Source organism: Brachyistius frenatus, unplaced genomic scaffold (genome assembly GCF_029030835.1).
Source record: "Brachyistius frenatus isolate BFR_SWC_R1_liver_20210118 unplaced genomic scaffold, ASM2903083v1 Contig_85, whole genome shotgun sequence".
NCBI classification, from domain to species: Eukaryota; Metazoa; Chordata; class Actinopteri; family Embiotocidae; genus Brachyistius; species Brachyistius frenatus.
In genome coordinates this window covers 650,919-672,821 of record NW_027210684.1, presented here as the reverse complement: position 1 = coordinate 672,821, position 21,903 = coordinate 650,919, and the positions used below count along the sequence as shown (strand labels likewise).

General features: G+C 39.5%; 1 protein-coding gene across 1 annotated transcript in view; it reads right to left on the bottom strand.

Annotated features, from left to right (window-relative positions):
- The window catches only part of pappa2 (pappalysin 2), a 75,847-nt gene that overhangs the window by 28,950 nt on the left and 24,994 nt on the right, over nucleotides 1–21,903 (bottom strand). Inside the window, exons 9-16 of the mRNA XM_069709810.1 lie at nucleotides 21,312–21,445; nucleotides 16,041–16,223; nucleotides 14,405–14,708; nucleotides 10,830–10,958; nucleotides 10,634–10,719; nucleotides 4,530–4,726; nucleotides 2,744–2,857; nucleotides 547–682 (exon numbers count right to left, since the gene is read on the bottom strand). Of these exons, the coding sequence (XP_069565911.1) occupies nucleotides 547–682; nucleotides 2,744–2,857; nucleotides 4,530–4,726; nucleotides 10,634–10,719; nucleotides 10,830–10,958; nucleotides 14,405–14,708; nucleotides 16,041–16,223; nucleotides 21,312–21,445 (1,283 nt within the window). The remainder of the gene's footprint in view (nucleotides 1–546; nucleotides 683–2,743; nucleotides 2,858–4,529; nucleotides 4,727–10,633; nucleotides 10,720–10,829; nucleotides 10,959–14,404; nucleotides 14,709–16,040; nucleotides 16,224–21,311; nucleotides 21,446–21,903) is intronic.

The window sequence follows — 21,903 nt, the reverse complement described above, 5'->3', positions numbered from 1 at the left end:
AATGGGTGACGTCAATGTTGGTTGCCACTTGCCTGCGACTCAGCTTGAAACATCGCCAGTAAGGCACATTCCCTCCTTCAACAGCCAATCAGCTCATACGTCATAAAGTCTGCTAAACATGTCCGGTACAAACTGTCAACTGATCAACATGTTCAAGTTTTGGATGGAAGAAAGAAAAGACAACCTCATCAATTTATCTGAGAAACAGCCATGTCTGGATGACACAAGCCACTTGTTTTTGTCATGTTTTCACCATTTAATCACAACTTAAAATGCAACTGTTGCAATTTACCTACTATCCCCATTCTCACTCATGTTTGAAGACGCTGCGAATTACAGTATATTCAGCCATTAAAAAGCAGAAGTACAGAGGGTGTTTCTGTGGAGAACATTTTCAGAATGTTACAGACTTGGCGAATTGCAAAATACTCAAGTAAATATTACGTTTCAAAACATGTTGGTGCGAATCTGATCTGGTTTAAATTGGCCTTCACTTTACTTTTAAAGGGGCCAAAATACATGCAAAGCAAAACAAGTAAAAAGCACCTAGTGAGTGGTTCTTGCCAGTCATATCAGACAGGAGGATGGTGGCTGTCCTCCTACACTGCTCCCCGGACCAAGACCCATCTGAGGCCAAGTACACGATCACAGAGGCCGCCACTCCAGGATGGACGAATCCCACCTGTTGTAAAGGTAAAAGTAACAATTTCAGAGAAAGAAAGAAGATAGATGTGATGCTGTGAATAAACCCTATGACTTGTGACAAGAAAGTAGTAACACTAACCCGAGGGCTGACCCAGCCAATGGAATATTAGTTTACTGTGACATGTGTCTTTGACTACTTGAAATTTCCACTGCGAACTCAACATCTTTACATATGAGGACTGATAAACATGGGATCTTTTCATATTTTGGGGAAATGAAATGTGAGAAGATTCAGTGTATACAGAGAGACGGACAGACAGCAGGGGGCTGAATTATGGTGCAAAAATGGTCCAAAAAGTTTCTTAATTCCTGTGAAATACAATGCAGCAGCTGTGTGGAATCCAAACGGACTTTGGTTGATGTTCTCTCCGATGGAACGACAACGTTTTTACAGACACCTGTCAAGCCTACAGAATACAGACTGAGTATCACTTTTAAGGGATGTTAAACGCCTCGTAGAAAAAAAGGACTTCCAAATGAAGACGCAGAACTGTTAAATGAGACAGACGTCTTTTACAGAGCCGGTGGAGATGGATGTGATAGGATGGCTGAGGAATGCTTTTCAGATAGAGCGAGACTGGATATTTAAGAAGAGGGAAGCCTTTCAGAGACAGAAAGAACACTTCAAGCAAAAAGAGATGTTTCAGGGAGAGCTGGCAGATATGGGTGTTATAATGAAGGCTCTTGAGACAGTGAAAGAGTCTTTAGGGAGAAGGCTGCAGAAATGTGTCTGATAGAGAGGGCGTCCATAAAAGAAGCAGGGGATGGAAAGATGAGTCATTCAACAAAGAAGTGGAAATGATGAGATAGAAAGAGAAGAATGAATGAGTGTGTGCAGGGAAGGAGAGAGGCGAGCTCATGGCTATGAAGGAGCCTGTAATCCAGAGAACGACAGACAAGGCTGTGAAGCTATCAGTCAAATCAACAGCTAGCCTACGCTCAGTCTGGACCCGCAGAGTTGATTGTGGGAACTGTGACTGTGGAAAGATTAAATATTAGAAAAAAATACAAAATATGAGAAGCAGACACAGATCTGGAGTAAAGAGCCAGGTCCAAATACTGGTCTGTACACAAATCACGACACCTAAAAGAAAGCACTGGTGGCTGGAGAGTGTTGGGGCTGTCTGATCAGCAGGGCACTTTGACATGTGAATCATTTAAACTAAAGATGCATCAGTTTCTCAGCGCAACAGAATTTGTGTCATCATTTTTAAATGTTTCTTTTTTTATTACAAATAGAGAATTAGTTCATGTAATGTTTGTAAATCATTTTTATATGATTATGAACATAGCAGATAATCAGTGGTTTCTGTTTACCTGCATATTATAGAACTACAACTATTTATACATTTTGAATTCAAAGTAACTCAAAAATATATTTTTGATTTCTAAATTATTTGAATTACCTATGAACCTTTTAAATATCTAATTATGAATGATGAGTTACTTATATAACACTTGGTCCGCCACTATTAAAAACACTGGTAATGATTGTTATTGAATTATTTTGATGATTAGTGTCCACTGGGTTAAAAATAGAAGCCTAAAATAAGAATAATACATAACATTAGGAATAAGTGGGGGGTTAGTCATGATTTGGTTATCATCTACAGATCATTAGAACTCGTAATTCTCTACTGACCTAGAAAATATGCAATTATAGTGACCAATGCACTATGAATCATGCAACTCTGAGAAACTTAGGAATGTGAGCGCGTGGGGAGGTTTGAGGCAGCAGTCAGTTTCATCCCCATTTAAAGAAGTATTGGAAAGTGCTGGAAGCTGTTAAAGACAGACCATCCACCCACAGTCGTTTAGGGGGGAAGAAAACACATCCAGTACGTGCACACACACACACACACACACACACACACACACACACACACACACACACACACACACACACACACACACACACACACACACACACACACACACACACACACACACACACACACACACACACACACACACACACACACACACACACACACACACACACACACACATACATACACACATACACACACACATATACCTTGAGCCAAAATGAATGTTCCAGGTCATTAATTGTGTCAGACTGGGCTGTGCAGGGGAACCAAGCGTCAGTGGGCGACTTCTCGCTCACCTCCAGGTGCTGATACCTGCAGAGCTTCACACAAAAGAAAAGACTTCAACAACAAAGAGGGAACAATGAATGAAATTACTCCGTTGCCTTTTCAAGAAAATACATGTTCTGTGCATGAAAAGTCAGGAAAATATACAAATATAAATACAGGAAGTGTAAATTAAGTAGATTATTGTAAAGAGGCAGTGAAGAGGTTTATTTTAACTCAGATAACCCAGGTTCAGTTCTCCTCTTGTTTCTTCTTCAATAGTAGACCATAACCAAATCCTGCTGACCTTCCTCGAACATATTTACAGTCCAAAATGTGGCACACAATATAATTTGTGGATTTGTCTCATTTACAAAGTTTAAGCTGATATCATAAATTATGTTATCTACGAAGACTCTCTGCTGAAGCCTCTGTCGGGTTATGCTGACTTTATTCACGACACTTTGACTGGTTTTGTTTATTGCATTATTCTTTATACAGACACTGTAGCCTGAAAAAATCGCAGCCATCTCTGAGATGCTGGAACCAGTGTGCCTGACACCGGCAGTTCTCCCATGATAAAAGTGGCTAAAATCATGTTTGTTGCCCTGCCGAGCACTCGGCATTTTTTTGTCTTGTGCTTCATTTTGGATGTGAGCACACTTGTAAAGCTGTGAAGTAATTTTGCCTATCGGTAATGATGGATGAAAGAGGCGTCATGATATTGCAGACATTTTATGAGAAGATGTCTGAGTTACAAAATGATTGATATCTTTTGTAAAAGAACAAAAGGGGCTATGGTGTGTTCATGTTACTGGGTTGTCACAAACTCCAGATGTATTCCAAAAGCACTTCCTCTTCAGGGTTGTCCTCACCAGTTGCTGCTCAGCTGTGATTTTTAGTCATCCACGAGAACAAATGATGCAATGGCTCATTAGAGGCTTTCTTTGGTCAGGGTGAGCTGGAGGGTTTACATTGTTTTGACTTGTGATTGAATGGAGGACATTTGATTTATGGAGTTTGATGGAAAAATAATGAACTCATCATACTTGTCAAATGTTGGTCTATCTGTTGCACAACATGTTCCTATTATCTCAGAAAGGATGTACTCATTTATCCGTTGCACAACATGGTTCTATAGTCTCGGTTACAACATCTCTGTACCTTTATCTTGTGACCTACGACCTCACTCGGTACTGTCTACAAAATCAGATATACAGAGGAAGTGGGGATGACTGTCAACTGTTTGTCACACTGTATATAAGCTGAACTACGGAGGAGAGACTTCGAGCAATGCTGGACACCTTTCTTTGAGTGTACATGTATTTGCTCCTTCTTGCAAGAATAAATGTCCGATATGTTTGATTTTGAATACAGCCTGTGAGTCATTTTTCTAACAGAGTTCAAATCTCAGTAGAAATTTGGCCCATGAAACACCAGAATTACCAGAGCCAAGTGTGATTCAGCAGTTCAGCAATAATTGATTGATTCTAGTTCAGGAACGTTTTGTTTGTTTAACCACAGACTGAAAGAAATATTGATCTGACAGCATATGATATTACAATATAGCTTCCCAGCCATCAGTTAGCAACACCGAAAACACCGCTGCTAGGCTAGCTCTCAAGTGAGGAAGATATTCTGCTTTATTTCGATTTTACATGGGATGTATAGATTTTAATGATATCCACTGTATCTGCACTCCAGTAGTGTGTTTTTGTTACTTCATACCTTGGTAAGTGATGGCTCCCCGGTGACAGCGCGCGCCGGGCAGTGGTTGGGGTCCTGGTGTGAAGCCGTGGCAATGGATGCCCACTGGTCTGCGTAGCCCAAAGGAGTAAAGTAACCACAGTCCTGAACGCTGGAGACGCGCTCGAACTCCTCACACACACCGTCGCCGTCAAAAACATAACACTGGCTGGGTTCACCTTTGGAAGATTGGGGAGAGAATGAGAGAGGATTTATGAAAGAATATAAAGCCTGGTTTCTTAATCTGGCAGGGTCTCTCATCCCCCACTGTTCCACTCTCCTCCAAATCTATTTGTCAGTGAACCAAATCTGAGAAAATCTACTCTGTGTTTTTGTTGGCGACTTTTAATGTTAGCCACGTCAGCTCAACCATATCTGACTCTCCGGGCTGTCAACAGACGGTAAATTATTGTAAGAACTGAACTTTGACTTCAATTAATCATTAAAGATTACATTAAGTGGGATGTTAATAAACAGAAACCTAATATGGAATTTGGCCAGTTAATTTGATCCCTAAGCTGGCCATGGATATCTGAAAGTCACAAGTCACAGCAGCAGCATTTTGTGTTTCAAAGAACTGTCAAAGCAATGATCAAACGTGGCTCCAAGTCCAATAGAAAACAAAAAATATTGACAGGAAGATATTGTTTTTTCTATTATTGTGTCTCCTCATGAATGTCGAATTTTGTTTCTTTATGAATTCAACATTTATCAACAATTCAGGGAGATGAAACTGTCCAGAGTTTTAATGACATCATTACTGGACAGAACGTGTGACAGGAAACAAGCGTTGAGGCAGCCTTGTTTATTAGTTGGGGGACCAATTGACAAATTTGTCTAATAAATTGGCATTTTCCCAGGACTCTGTGTGATTACTACAAAATGAAAACATCCAATCACTGCTTTTTTTTGTATAATATATAAAACGAGATGCCTAACGTATTCAAATACTTAAAGTCATTCACTATTTCAAGCTAAAGGACAAAATAAGATAGTTTATGAACACTCTCCTTCAAAAAATCTATTCTCAACAAAGGAGTCAGGAAAAAAATATGCTCCAACAGATATTTTTGCAGGAAAAAATAGAGAAAATAAACTTGTAAAGGTTCAAGTGAATTACATAATTTCTGAAATGCCAAGCCAACACTATGGATCAACTTTTAAGGCTGTTCATTATATTAAGATAAGTTCAGTTTACTTTACAGCTGAGTGTGTAGTTTAACACACAAAAAAAAAGCTTTCCGCCACATCTCATGATCTTCATCGGTGAAAGACAGTTCAGCAAGATGAGGACTGAGTTTAAAAGTTCTCTTCTGTGGACATGAGTTCGGTTTCTGAGTTCAGTTTCTTTTATTTTGTCAAACAACTATTTCCAAAGTCAGGAATGACCTGTGTCATTTTTTGACTTTTATTTAATTTAGTATCACTAATCTAGTGCTGTGCCATGAAATAAATTCAAAGATGCTTTCGGATTTTGAGAAAAGGTAAAGATAATAATATGGAAAAAAGAACAACAATTACAGTCAAATCTGATCAAATCACAGTTCAATTCCCAGAGGAGAATCAGCAGGCGATGCAGTATTTCAGAAGAGAAGTGTGAAGCAATTTTACACGTGAATGTACTTGTAAATAGGCTTCCTATGGCATAGTTGATGATGAGCAATGAACACGTGTGATAGAGTGAGGGCAGTGACATAATGTGTTGTTCGGTATATCACAAAAAGAGCTTAACAACAGCTTGTTATGCAGCAGTTATTCCTAAAAAGGGCGGCAGACTTCAGACACTTCAGACTTTCAGCCTCATTAACATCTGGACAGCTGCGGAGGTTACACAGACAGTCAGTGCTACACAATTGGCTTCAATTAGTCGACGGAAACATGTTTCTGATAAAAAGCAAATTAAGCCTCGACCCTTCAATGCCATATCGTCTTCCTGAGTTCATTTTTTGGCAATACTACACTAAGTGAACTCAACAAACACCCCACCCCTGCTTTGACAACACCTGTGAAAAAGTCCTTTTAATTCCAAGTCTTGTATTTATCAAGCTTTACAAAATGGGGCTGATTGACAGTCTTTGACTTACCTATTAAAACCATCTGTTTTTTATTCAACGTCTGCATGTTGTAACCATATCGTGCAAGTTAACCTTTATTTATTCAGGCGGTTTAAAATTTTTATAAAAAATTTGTAAAACAACCCTTAAAACCATAACACAGCCGGTAGTCTGTGATGAGATGACTATAAAAGGAGTTGGTGTGGTCACTGCAGAACTATTTTAAATTCTAGAAAGAAAACAGAGCAGGACCCGGCATACTGGGAGTTAACTGGGTCAAGCAAATGTGGTAAGAAAATCCAAACAAATACTCTGTCTATGACTAAGAAGTACAACTGAATAATTGGTTTTAAGTGTTGCAATTTGTGAAAACCTGTTTTTGCCAAATTGTTTTCCTTCCTAGTCATGATGTCTTTTATTGTAAAAGGAGAGATGTAATGGCTTCAGTCACGGCATGGCGAGCCCTGGTGGGAGACGATGGGGGATCGCTCCGTGCTCGTTTCCCCCTGACAAATAAATTGACTGGATGATGGAACTGTTTAGACCTGTAACAAGCTCTCGTAACACAAACCCCTCACACCACACATGAATAACTGCCATCCAGATGCCAGTGGAAACAATACGTGGCCTGAAAAGACAGCAACTAACAGACTGTCTCATCTCAGCTGACCTGTCACACCTTCTTAGAAATATAGTGCAATATTTATGAAACCACAAAAAAGTTGGATATTATAAAAGCCATACTTACTCAACTTAGATTCTGGCGACTGAGGAGCGTTTGAGTGAACATTCCATTATACGGAGGATGAATTTTAAGGCTGTGGGGGAACACCACATACCACAACAGTAGAGCTGATTTCTTGTGTCACTGAGGCTAATGCCGGCTCTCATCCGACCCGAGTCTTTCAATGAGAACCAGAGACACACGGAGACACATGGATGTGTTAAACAGGACAGGTGTCACGATATAAAAACAACTGTTATTGTTTGTCAGAGAATGTGTGACATAATGAAATCATCCTCTCCGTGCCCTCTGACTGTCTTTACTCTTCTAAGTTGCACTTTTTTTTAATGTGTTTACCTCATACCAAGGTCAACAAACACATGCTGACAGGGGCACAGTCTTCCGCCTGCTGCTTACAATGGCGTGTTTTGGGGTAAACTCCCTTCCATGTTGGGTTGTGAGGCTTCCGTTGTGGCCTGTCTGCATGCTTCAGACTGGGCGAGGGTGCAGACACAAAGTATTGCTGTCCAGTGGTGGAATCACAAACGATGGGGGCACTCTCTGTGGCGTCTTTGTTTGTCTTTTGTCATGTTATGCTGCATGGTTTTGGTATTTTTTTACTGCTTTTCAACCACTTGGCCCAGGGTTAACTGAGCAACATGGTCTCATGAGAGAAAACTAGGGATTAATTTCATAATCGTCGTACTCTTTCTTGATATTTTGCAAACAATAAAGAAGTGGATGGTCTTTAGATTAAAACTTGTATTCTCTTTAGATCCATTAATAGCAATTAGCAATCATTGCTAATTGCAGTAATGTAATGATACTTGATCATTTGGTTTGTTTCCTTATTTAGAAACACATTAGAGCAAAAAAAAAAAAAAACATTATAAAATACAACCTGAAAAACAAATCCTAAACTTCAGAAACACAAACAGGTGAAAAAAATTTTTTTCTTAAACACACAGGGTTGTTTTCTGGCAGCCACATGACTCACTGAGCCACAAATTAACTGTTTCTTAAGGCTCCTCATCTTATCATATGAGTAAACAAATATTGCTTGTTTATTCTCAGAACAAATCGTACTTTCTTGTATAAACCTCACCAAAGGTTAAACTGCCGTAAACTCTAACCACAGTCGCTCTTTCCTAATTCTAAGCTTCTTGTTGGGTAAAAAAACAACACATTGCCAATAAAGGATGAGAAATAATGCCGCTTGCATGATTTCCATCTGGTGTTCTGAACTACAAGGTGGCCTCAAATAAATTTAACTAACGGGGTCATTGTACAACAAGCGTCAGAAGCAAAGTCTTTTACACTGGTCTGACTGGAAGGAGCTGGCTGACTGTTTCAGATGTAATTTGATAATAATAATAATTTTAAAAAAAAACATTACTTACTTTAGATAAAGTATATCAAATAAAATGAAATATGTTCAGAAACATAACTGTATTAGAAGCAGATTTTTGCACATGTCCAATTCAAAAGTACATAATCATCTTTGATAAAAAAAAATGTATTTATCAATATTCCCGAGCCTTTAGCGACTGTTAAATCTCATAAAGACCCAAACTAAATGAATAAAAAAAATGCCTGACATGTGTTTTGAGACTAAACTGTGTATTTTACTGCTGAAACGTGTTTTTCTGGTTTTTCCTTGCTAGCCTAATGTCAAAGTGGTCTTCTAAAAAAAGACTTGTTACTTAGCAAACAAAAAATTTACTTTTTACCCTTCAGCTCATCTGTTTTCTCTTGTGTTGCTGTGATGTTACATTCATGGTTTGTGGAATCCATTCAAGCCAGAAGCTTTTATGTCTTGTAAATTGAATTTGATTGTCTGAAAAGTTTTTTTTGTTGATGCTGCTGCGTGCACAAATGAGAAATTTCTGGCTATTTAGTGACGGCTCTTTTACACTAAAACTTTATATGGTATTCATGTTTTACATGTAAGACAGAGAGCAGAGTTGGTGGGTTTGATGTATGTCAATAAACTAGAATTTCCGCCTCGCGGTTGTATGCCTCCACCAGCCAGTCAAGTTTAAATCCATGTCTGTTCAGACTCATATAGTATATAAAGTGATGACTTTGAAGGAATCTTTACACATGTTCACAGGCTCGGCCAGTAAAACTGATAGAACACAAAAGCGCACAGTGGAAAGTGGAAAGTGCATTGTGTTTTATGGCCTGTCCAAGTCCACTTTTGTTAGTTTAATGGCAGATATTCAAAGCACAAAGTATGGCACATTATTCAAAGTGGTGGTAGTAGTAGTTGTTGTCTGGGAAATCATAGGTGTGTCCTGAGCAAAACATGAAGTAAACCAATCAGTATGTCATATCACATTTCCTTTAAGAGCCAGGTGAGGTTACACCTTGGCTGATTGCTGTTAAGAAATTGATCTGCGGAAGACACGACGTGGATTGATGTACACAATAATTTTTCTTTTAACATGTATTTTTATTGTTTTGCATTTATGTGCACTGCTGCATGTCCCTGTACTTAACAGCAGAACGTATACAGGTTGTGCAACTGCCTACGTCGGTTCATATTACTGCCTGTGCACAATTAAATTAACAGTAAAATACAGCACCACTGACTCAGGATGAGGTTTTTGTAGTTAATCATGCAGTCACTTCCAGAGGGCCCAAAGTCGTAGCCATGACAGTAGACAATACTTCAAATATGGATGTTACTGCAAAGAAACAACAAATTATAAAACGTGGATGCTTCACACACTTCTGCACTGGGAACCCACAGAAGACCTACACAGTCAGCGCAGATTTAAGGTGCACACCAAAGATTAGAGTCACCAATTCAGTATCCGATCAAATATGAAATATCATCACGATCGCCCCTTCTGTTCCTGAGTTATGGTGTTGAATAATGGCCAGAAAAGTGTTTTTGCAGAACATGATGTCACATGAAGTTGACCTTTGACTTTTCAGATATAAAATGTCATCATTTTATCTTATTGGATATTTTTGTGAATTTTTGTCATAATTAGTGTATGAATTCTTGAGCTATGGCCACAAACATTTTCTTTGAGGTCACATTGACCTCTGACCCCCATAATTGAATTAGTTCATTTCTATGTCCAGTCGAATGTTTGTGCCACATTTGAAGAAAGTCCCTCTAGACCAGAGATACTGTGTTCAGGACATAATGTTTCCGGCTGCAGCTGCCAGCATAGAGGCATTCAAGTGTTTCCATTATTATGAAAGTTTGAGATGCTTTCAGCTTTAAACTCTGTGTAAAGTGGATCTGGACACAGCATCTGGTTTATGTCTGTAGTGGAGTGAAAGGGACTCACCTTTACAATTGAAGCCCGTCTCCTTGTGGCATTTCTTAGAGCAGCCGTCACCGTCTAACAGATTACCGTCGTCACACTCTTCTGTCCTGCAGCGAGAGCACCATCACCTTCATTTCTAATACCTTATCCATAATTAAAGTGTAATTAGTCATCAGTGGTATCAGTCATGTTAAAGTAAACAGTAAGCTGCACAAACCCCTGTATGAGACCGTCCCCACAGTAGGACTGCCCATGAGTGTAGAGGAGAGGTGGTGAAGAGTCGCTGAGGAGACCGTCTGCTTCCACCTGCACTGTGTACTGGTACGGGACCCCCTGAGAAACAGAGCTGAAGAGCATAAGAGCAGAGAAGAGACATGTTTTTGTGAGGGCTTAAATTGATATATTTTTATTCAAATTATAACATCTGTTATGTTCTTCAAAGGAGCAGCTAGCAAGAGTATTACCGCTTTGTGGTACAAATGTATCATATAATCTTTATATTTGTGTTAATTAATACCAGTGACACATTCAATAATTGATAAAATAACAATAATATGGGTATTGGGACCACTTTGGTGCATGATGGATTGATTCTCTTCCAAATATTATTGCTGCTTCAACAAACAACCTGCAAATGATTTCTGCATTCATCCTGCTGGATTCTGAGATTGCAGCATCTAAAGTTGGAACTTCCTCAGCGTGGCGTCAATCTGTAACCTTGTAGGATCCAGTGACCTCGAAGCCCCACAGCAGGAAGTGTGTGTGTAACCATACCGTGGCTACAGTGACAGGGCTATCGATCTGTTTTTGGTGTGCTCTGTCTATAAAAAGAGCCTCCTCCCTGTTTGCCAAGCACAAATCTACTGCTCGTGTATCCACCTGGTGTGAAAGTTAACCAGGAGAGGCGCACAACCACACATCTGAGGTTTATCCAATTTCTCCAGACTCCTGAAATTTCCCTTATTAATTATGGATCAGAGAAGGAAATGAAGAACATGAAAAAACATCTCTCCCACACTGTTTATCTGTGCTGTATCTTTGGCTATATCCAAAACTCCTCACTCATCCTCTCTGCTCCCATAGGTCTCTCATTATTTTATGGTATACAATAAAATGACAATTCTGACAGATGATATTTATGTTAAGGTTTAGATGGTCTTTTCCCTTTACCTTCCCTTCTTCCATGTATATTTCTCTCTTAAAGAACAAACTAAATTAACAACACAATTAAAATTAAATCGAGTAAATGTAGAGGCCACTGTGATTATTGTGAGCACATAAAGAACATAGTGGCATACTTGCCTGTAAGAAATCATGCTAATGAAAACATGTATGCAGACTACAAAGCAACATTTGCTCATTAGATGTACCATTCAGCAGTAGTAAGGTAATACAAATAAGATGTTATGGTTGAGGTGTGAGTTAGAACATATTTGTTGGAAGGAACATCAATGTTCAGATGGTCACACTCAAATATATGGCAAAAAGCTTAAAATAATAGAGTGAATTTACAACTGGGCACCCTTTGGGAGCGTCTTTAATTTATGGTGTCGCATGGTTGTACAAACATAAAGTGATGGAGGAGGATTTCTGAAGAGTGAAAAGAGAGAGCTTTAGCGAGAAGTTCAGATCCTGCATTGGATTTTCTCTTTATAAACCTGTAATGACACATGAGATTAGATGCTGTTTGACCATTTGACAATATTTGAACAACTTCAGTGTCACTCTCACCCACTTTGATTGCCCAGCTGTGCAGAGATAAAAAGGAGCCAAACATTGAACTTCTTTTTTTTTTATTTGAGGTTAGATTTAGTTATGGTTAACCACTGCAAAAGATGACTAGTTAGGGTTAGAGTAAAGTTAAGTTCAGGTTAAGTTATACTTTGACTCAGGCTCTTTGGAACAACTATAAACACTTTCCAAAGTCTGTTGTACTGCAGCAGATTTAACTTTTTTTTTTTTTTTTAAAGATATTCATCCTGACTGAAGCAAAAAAAGAAATCCGATTTTGACTTGTTTTATTTTATATACATTCACTGTTGTTTTTTTTTATTAAACAAAAATTAAAGGATTTCCTTTAATGTACACTTGTGACTAGCTGTAGTCCCAAACATCACGTTGGACATCAGCACTGTGGTTTCGAGTTTTTTCTATTAATTGAGGATCAAACTTGTCCTCTGCACCCGTAAGCATGCTCTGTGTTGTTCTCAGTCAGCTTGTGCTGACCATTGTGCAAGTTCAGCAGCAGGAAACGGCTCAGGACCTGATCCAAACAGTCGCTGGTGTTTATGGCTTCTGCTGCTTAGTTCATATTAAAAAAAATATATATATATCTGTCTCTGCTTGCTGTGCTTCACCTCTGCTGTGATGTTGTCTCCCTCGGCCCTCACCCCTCTCTCCTCCCTCTCTCACCGACAGTATCCTCCACTTAAAGTTTCATTTCTCTCCTCAAACCTTTTTTTCTGTCCACACCTCTCTTTGGTACCTCTCGCCTTTATATCTTTTCCAATTGTCTCTCCTCCTCTCTTCTGCCTTTTTTCATCCTCTCTCATCTCCATTATCCCACTCTCTCTCGCTCTGTCTCCCTTCTTTTCCAAACTCATTGCTCTCAAACACTCTCTTCTCTTCACATCAACCCCTCTCTGCCCTCCTCAGTCCCACATAACTCAATTCCCACTGGTTCTTACATCTTTTTGCACTTAGACACAGCTTGTGTAACATAGGAGACGTGTTCCCTGAAAAATAAACTGTTTTTGAAGCTGTGTCCACCTAACATCCATCCTGCTCCGTAAAACAGCAAGAGCTTCTCAGAAATTTCAGAGTACCTTTACATTTGAAATCAGTCCCGAATGTTCTGCAGTCATGTGACACAGCTGTCATATCTTGGCAGGTACTTATCAGCTTTTTGTGTATGAGAGTAGAGACATTTAGGGTATTTTATGAAAGAAAAAAAAAAATAAAGAAAAAAAAGAAACTGGCTTGTGGTTTTATATTTGGATTCCAGTAATCATTTGGACACCCCACAATACGAGGCAGGATACAAACTGATTCAACTTAGCCCTGAAACTTCAGCAAGCTTTTGATTAAGTATATGGTTGTTGAAACAGATTTGGATCAGTAGCCACACTCGGCATCCCCATGTTGGAAATATTTGTGATCTGAGCTTTTCAAACAGAACCAGACCCAAACACTTTTAAGAGACAGATATCTGCAGATTTGCAGATCTGAGGACACACACTCACACACACATGCTGGCCTTAAATAACTTTTTCTTTTTTTTTTTTTGCATATTATTTTCCTCTGAGCTGCCGATATCTGACCAAGCTGTGTGGGTGGCATTAGCAGCTGGCACTGCCTCTATCATCTAGATTTCCATCGATACCTGAGAGAAAAACAAATTCAGGATTCGCTTCAGGTGGAGTCCAACGTATTTCTGGGTGGTTTGAACAGAAAAACAACACCCCTGTCAATTCCCATTATGTGTTGTAGTGTCCTCCTGCTTAGCAAATCCTTGCCTGATTTATAAATGAAAAATATCTCTATGAACACATTCCTAATGCCACTGGCAAAATTGGTTGGTCTTGATTCAGTTCACATTAATCCATGTCTTAAGGTCATGGTCATGAGTTTTTAAATACCACTACACAATTATTTGTGCTAAGAGTGAATCGTTTAAAGTCACTTATAGCAAAATAACACCATAGACTGTAACTGTTATAAAGTTAACTGAAGAGACAGCTAATAAACCGATGATATTGCCCCTTTAAATACCTGACAACATTCAGCCTTTACCTGTCTATGAACGTCTGCTGGGTCTGAGGTGAGGGCGATTTACTGCTGAAAGGTGGCTGACGCTGAATTCTGTACAGCAGAGGTCGGCAGACGGAGCACAGAGGGCTCCCGGGGCCTGACGACAGCATGGCTGCATCTATCTCCATTTTCTCATCAAAGGTGCAGAGTTTTATGGTGGTGATAGCAGCGTTGTGGGTGTCAAGGCGCATGGTGAGGGGCATGTCACAGAAGACGTGCTGCGGTCCAAGGTTGATGCTTTTGCCGGTGTCGGTAATCAGCTCGATGTTGGCGATGGCTGGGTTTTCTGGGGCAGAGGGGAAGAAGACAAACGTTACTTCTTAATTATGTGTTTTTAAATGCCAGTCGAGATGACTTGGTTTAATTTCAAACTCAGTTTTGTATAAGGAAATTAAGAACCAGTGCTCTGCATCTCACAATATAGACAGTGTAAATGTTTTACGTTAGATAGCAGAGCTATATGTGGTGGCAAGAAAACAACAGGGTTCCCACTCTAAATCAAATCTGAAATAACCCATCTTTTCCCTGACTTTCAAGGACTAAAAAGCAAAAATTTCTATCATCTGTAATGAACAGAAAAACCAGGCTGTGGTTTTGCTGAGCAGACAAGAAACAGCGACATTTCTGTTAGAAAAGGGCTGACACAGTCCTCCGGTTGCACTGATATTAAAAGAAGTTATTTATTTATTATTTTTTGAATTTCTGACAGTGACCACTATTGCAACCAAACATACACGTTGACAATATCTAGCTAAATAACGTTATAGCGACATACATGGTACAAATTACATTTTGATAAATGGCAACAAAAATTTAAATGCAAACAAAATTCCCTGATATTCCATGACTTAACCCAAAAACGTATCAAATTCCCTGATTTTCCCTGTCTGGAAAAGAGTTTTTAAAATTCCCTGAAATTCTCTGACCTGTACGAACCCTGATATAAATATTAAGAGACAACATAGCATGAGAGGCTGTTCACGTCTCAGTGTTTTCGGCTGAATAGCAGTACAAACAGTCAGTAGTTAAAAAAAAACATGCTGGGTAGCTAAGTAAAAGAAAAGTAAAGATTTATTACTGTGTTCAAAACAACTGAAACTTTTCTGAAATATTCATTCTCGGGTCTAATCTATCTTGCTGATGAAGTCGTGGGTCTTTATCAACAAGATAGCATGAATATTTCAGGAAACTCCTCAAGAGTTTGGTGTACAGCAGGCTTTCAGTGCGGAGAAGTTGTTTCACATGCCATCCATGTATTTCTTCAACACGTTGTTTTACTGTTCCAGTCTATTTTTTCAGTATGTTTAACTGGTTTCCAGCTGTACATTTCATGCAGTACTGCAGGGTAATGAAACACATCTCAAACTCACAAATTGACCATTACATTTCTGAAACTGTTTTCCTTTAGTCTAAGATGATAGACCCAGTATTATATATATATATATATCTAAATCTATACATAGATATATATATATTACATATGCTCCACCTGTTCAGGTTCATTTCCACCTGCATTCTTCACAGCACCATAGCTTTTTCTCAGTCTTGTAGTATTTAGCACTATCAGAAATATCTAACAGCAAACCAATGAATACTTTTGTCACAGGGTGACACTCACTTGCAGAGATGTAGGTGACCCAGAGGGTAAGTGCGTGTGGAATGATGGGGTGGAGGAATCTCAGTGAGAGGGTGCAGCCCTCCGTGTCGGGACATGGTGACGTCACGTTAGTGTCATAAAGACTGAGCTCTGGGCTCCACGCCTGGAGACTGGGATCACAGGGCTGCTCTACATCAGGAGGCCCTGAGGTCAGAGACAACATCATGCAGACACAAACACGTGTGTTAATGTATGACAAGGGCTCTCAGTCCTCTAAAGCAGGGGACACAAACACAGCATTACAGTATACTCAAAGTGTAATCCTGATTCATCCATGACGGCGATTAAAAACAGTGTAGTGAGCTTTCAGGAAATACGATGTAAAAAGTACACTGTGGACACTCAGATGATTTAAAATCAGATATGACTGATATTTCTGTCATTCATTTAGACATTAAGATGAAGCTTTTTCTCAAGGAGAGATATTTCCCAGTGGTGAAGGACTCTGTTTGGACTGTGCAGGCTGAGAGATGAGTACTTGTGTCTACTGGCAAACAGGACAGGACTAAAAACTGGTATGAATCTCTTACATTAGATATAGATCCACGAACAGATTCCCCTGAGAATAGAAAATATCAAATACACACACATACGGTACATAGAGTGGCTGACTTGGTCTGAAGCACTGTTTGTCATTTGCACTTTGTGTGCATGTTTCCCACATGTGAGAGTGTGTGTAAAGTAAACTCAGGCATGCCAAGCCCGGCTGTTAAACTGAATGGATCAACCGCAACAAAGTTAAAGTTGTGTGTGTGGCTGACGATCATTAATCTGTGTATCAGAGGTGGACGATGAGTCGCACACAATTCAGAGTTTCTCTCTATCTGCTGTATCTTCAAATACAACGTTTTGTGTGTCGTTTTTAAATCTGTAACCACATTTATCTTTGTGAAAATATCTTACTCGGGTTGTATTTCTCGGAACTATTAAAAGCCCTGAAAATAAAGAATCCCAATCGGATTTTTTTTTACTATAAACAATGGGATTCCACATGAATACACAATCTTCAGCGCAAGTTAAGACAATATTAGTCATTTTGATTTGAAAATTTCTGAATTTTATTTTCTTCCTGCTGGTTTGAATTAGCGAGGCTCTAATGAAAAAAGGCGTCATGCATATGATGACAGTTGTGGGGATGTTTCCTTATGGTGCCAGGAAGATGCCAGTGTCAATCAAATCTGAACAAAACACATCCTCCCAGTCTTGAGGAAGCAGATTAGTTTACATTTGACAGTGAGGATATTTCCTTCCTAATTTTATTGTCGTAGAGTTCTGCCTCTTTCTCGACATGTGTTGTCTACTTAGTAGTGACTGTGAACATATTTGGGGGGCACGGTGGTGCAGTGGTTAGCATTGTCGCCTCATAGCAAAAAGGTTCTGGGTTCGAATCCGGTCCTGGGCCTTTCTGTGCGGAGTTGTCATGTTCTCCCTGTGCTTGCGTGGGTTCTCTCCGGGTTCTCCGGCTTCCTCCCATCATCCAAAAACATGCACCTCAGGTCAGGTTACCTGGTGCCGCGCTAGTGGCAGCCTGTTGCAGCAGCTCCCCCCTGAGAGCCCCCCCTGCTGCAGCGAAGAAATTTCCCCTCGGGGATTAATAGAGTACTATAAAATAAAAAATATTTCCCAGAATCACTTTTAACAATTACCAGAAAACTTTCTCTCATGTAAAAGAGAGCTGAATTTTCCAGTTAAGAGTTATGAGTCGTCACCCCCTCACTTAAACATGGCCCTCATTCAAAAACGCAGTCGTATCATCATTACATCAGGCAAAATGAGTTGTTAATTGTTGCAGTGTTAGGGATTAGCCCAACGGAATAACATTAGGGTAGTTACTCTCAGCAGTGTCTCAGGTGAAAGCCAAATAAAATCAGCATGTTAATGAGGTGGTACATATTTCACACCTGCTACATCAGCCAAGTGTGGAGGCACAATGGATTGCCTGTCAAAAAGACCAAGACACAAGTTAAATAATGTTAAATAATTGTTCTATGAACAAGAACTATGAACCTGCAACTGACTTTTTTTTTTTTTAGCTCAGGACATTTTCACAGTTACTGAAGTACATGATATATAAATGTAAGCAAAATCTTAAATTTTAAAGTAAAAGATCAATTTAATTCAAACTTTAATGTACTGATTATTAACTGAGGAATGGCAAATGTGAAGCATGGCCATTACAGGAAGAGAACTGGACAGTTGAGTTGGTCTTATATAGACAGCCTGTTGGGCACCACAAAGGTAACAAGCAGTAAAGATGACTTGTTAATCTAAAAAAACATATCTGCCATAAGATTTATTTCTGCACCGCAGTATGGGCTGTTGAGTCCGATGAGAAGCACATCTTAATCCATTTACTCATCCTTGACCAAAGTAGCTTTTATTGCCTAAACAATGTTTTTGATGCAGTTAACAAACTAAATGTCTGTGAAAATCACACATCTAGAAAGATTAATTATTTAAAGATGTTCTAATTCATATTTTCTAAAGAAATAATAAATTAAATGACTGCAATGTGAAAGGTGTCTCTCACCAGAAAACCAGAAAATTAGCACCCAACTCTGCAGATCCATGGAGCTCCACGGGGTACTTTACTTTGGATAACTGCTTTTGTTCTGATTAGTCTCAGTTCTATGGTGAATCAAAAACAACTTGAGCGGGATGTGATGTTCTTCTGGGTCTGCTGATGATGCGAGGATGCAACTGTCAACATGTTGGCAATGACAGCTTTAAAAGGTCACGATAAATTAACATTATGGCCAAATTATTATCATTCATGCAGCTTTAAAATTAATGGGGATATTTTGTGTAACCATTTTCATTTCTATACTTTCTACACGCCAGCGGTACACTATATACAACAACTATACCAAACTTTTTTACATTCTTGTGCAATATATCTACTAATAATATATGTTGAAAAGTGTGGTAGTGGGGCATTGTTTGGCTCAGCTGCAGAAGGGACTGATTGTGGGAGTGGTTCAGGGATCGGTGCCTGGAAGAGGCTTAATTAGCCCAGCTAAATTGAATTCCTGTTTGTCCCTCTATTTCTCTTTAAAACCCAGTAGCAGGACACCGGACGGCTCGCACTACTGGGAACACGGAGCAGCAGGGTGGCTGCTGAACAGACTTGCGGCGAGTGCTCGGATGCTCGGCAGACGAGCACACTGAAATTGTTTATTTATTGATTGTATATTATTTGTTGGTGAGATAAACACCTTGGAAACAATACTTCAGCTGGTTGTTGTCGTTCGTGCTGAGAGAACCACCAGTGCAAGATGCCTGTCACAAAAAGATTTTGTATGTGCATTAATTCCTATTCATGAATCCAGATCTGTATGCATTATATTAATCTCATACATACAGACATGGAATACTAATTTTGACATGGTAAAGTAAAACAAATCACCCATTGCAACCACTATATTCTCTATATACTTTATATTTCTCTTTTCATCAATTAGTCAGATCAGAAATGTGGTATTGGATTTTACACAGGTACGGACTCTCTTCTCTTTAGTACAACCATGCACCTTTAAAAGCTGACTCTGTACTTCTGTGTTGAAATCGAAGCATCTTTAAAAGTTGATGTAGCAAATAAACCAATTTAATCCCTCACAATACAATGTGGTGGTTTCCATCAGCCTGAAAACAGACCAGTGAAGAAACCAGCCGATATACTGGCACAGGACAATTTTGCCAACGATCCAAGCCAACAGTGTTTTGCGTTTAAACTTATGTTTTGGTTTGCCAGCTATAATATCCGCATTGAATTTTTCCAATTTCCTCTTTCCTCTTTTCCCTGCTGAAGGCGATTGCCCATCTCCGTTGGCTGACAAAGTGACCCATGCATCATTGTCTTTAGAAGTGGGACAGAGTGAAAAGGGAGCCAGGGGAAGCCAGCAGACTGGCTGTCTCCTCAGCTATGTGCATACCACTGTTTAGAGTAAGACTGTAATTGACTCTTTATCATCGTTATGATCCCGCAGCGAAATAGGGAGCGGTAATCCCCCCCCCCCCCCCTCATACTCCCCTACTCTCCCTCATCGCTGGTTTTCAAAGCATAAATTCCTGCAGAGGATTTCCACATATTTGGGTAGAGTTTCCGCGGAAGAGAAGCAAAGTGTTATTGTGTTTGTACATTCATTCTTTCAGCATATGTCTTTCCTTGTTTCTTGTCTTTTCTCTCTCCCTCATCTGCTTCCCTGGGTTACTTTTTCTTTCTTTGCTTCTCTCCCCTAACCCTATATGTCATGTCAAACGAAACCATGCTTCCCCAGAAATTATGATTGGAATAACAAGGACCATGTGCTTACATGAAGCGTAATGTTTCAAAGTACGGTGCTACAGGATGCACTTTTTTGGGGATTATGACGGAGGTTCAATGTTTGAACAGCACCCAAACAATACCCAGAGTAGACGCTTATCCTAATAATCCTTGTTCTCACTTTGGCTAAAACAAGACAGACACAGAAAGAGGTCTGTAGCTGAGGCCAATTATCATTTAATGATTTTCTGCTTATTCCTCTTCCAGGAGCCATTAACCTTGCACGCACCTGAAAATTTACAAGGAAGAGATGTGTGTGTGTGTGTGTGTGTGTGTGTGTGTGTGTGTGTGTGTGTGTGTGTGTGTGTGTGTGTGTGTGTGTGTGTGTGTGTGTGTGTGTGTGTGTGTGTGTGTGTGTGTGTGTGTGTGTGTGTGTGTGTGTGTGTGTGTGTGTGTGTGTGTGTGTGTGTGTGTGTGTGTGTGTGTGTGTGTGTGTGTGTGTGTGTGTGTGCATTTGGAGGTGAGGGGGGGTTGATCTGCTTGGTGGAAACAGAGAGAGAAATAAAACTCAAGCCTGAAACTGCCACATTCCCGAATGTCACTGCTTATTGAAAAATGTATAAGGTGAAGGACGCCAGCTAAATAATTGTCACTTTTACGAGGAAGAATGAGTAAAAACAACAATATGCCTCATTACCAAGATCAATTTTCCGTTCAACATTGCCATTATGTTTTTATTAATATAAGTAGTGGGAAAATAGTTGATTTTAATCAAGTCATTTATCACTCATCTTTTAGTTGCAGCTTTACATACAGCTTCAGAAACCCTAAATTCCTTTTTTTTAATATATATATTCACAATGATCTGAAGCGGATGAATTACCAGTAAAGGGTATAATACTGTATGTATGTTGTATATATAAAAATGTATATCTTAAGTAAAGTTTATAGACATAAACTTGACTGACCAGTTGCCTCCTCGGGTGTCCAGTAGCCTGATGTGTCACAGATGCGAGGGGAAGTAGCCTCGTAGGCGTACTGGTGGAAGACGCCATCATTCTCACAGTCTCCACAGTTGAGATGAGACATATGGAGTGAGGAACTGGGACAAAAGCAAACAGAGCTGCTAGTGGCAAGTACTTCAGGTGAATATGTGATTTTCCAGGGAAACATGGGCTGAGCATCAGTGTGATAGCGGAGGTTATGTGAGGCTACAGTCGCAAAAGAACCGAAATGCATTACAGTCCGCCAACATGGCTGATGTCATTGCACGCACTCCAAATAAGGTGAAGAAAATGCAGCCTTCTATTCTCCAAATTCGGAAAGCCAACATTCAACAACATTTATTGACAATTGAATAATTCACTGCAAACTGGCATTTTTTTCCCCCATAGATTTACACTGATTATCTTTGTCATCTCATAAAGTCAGGAAAGTATGATGAGACTAATCATGAAGAGCCTTAACGCATTACGAGAAGGTATGACCAGATATTACATCCACTGATTGGTTTTAATGGCAGCCTGATTATGTTTCTAATCACCTTTCATCACATATAAC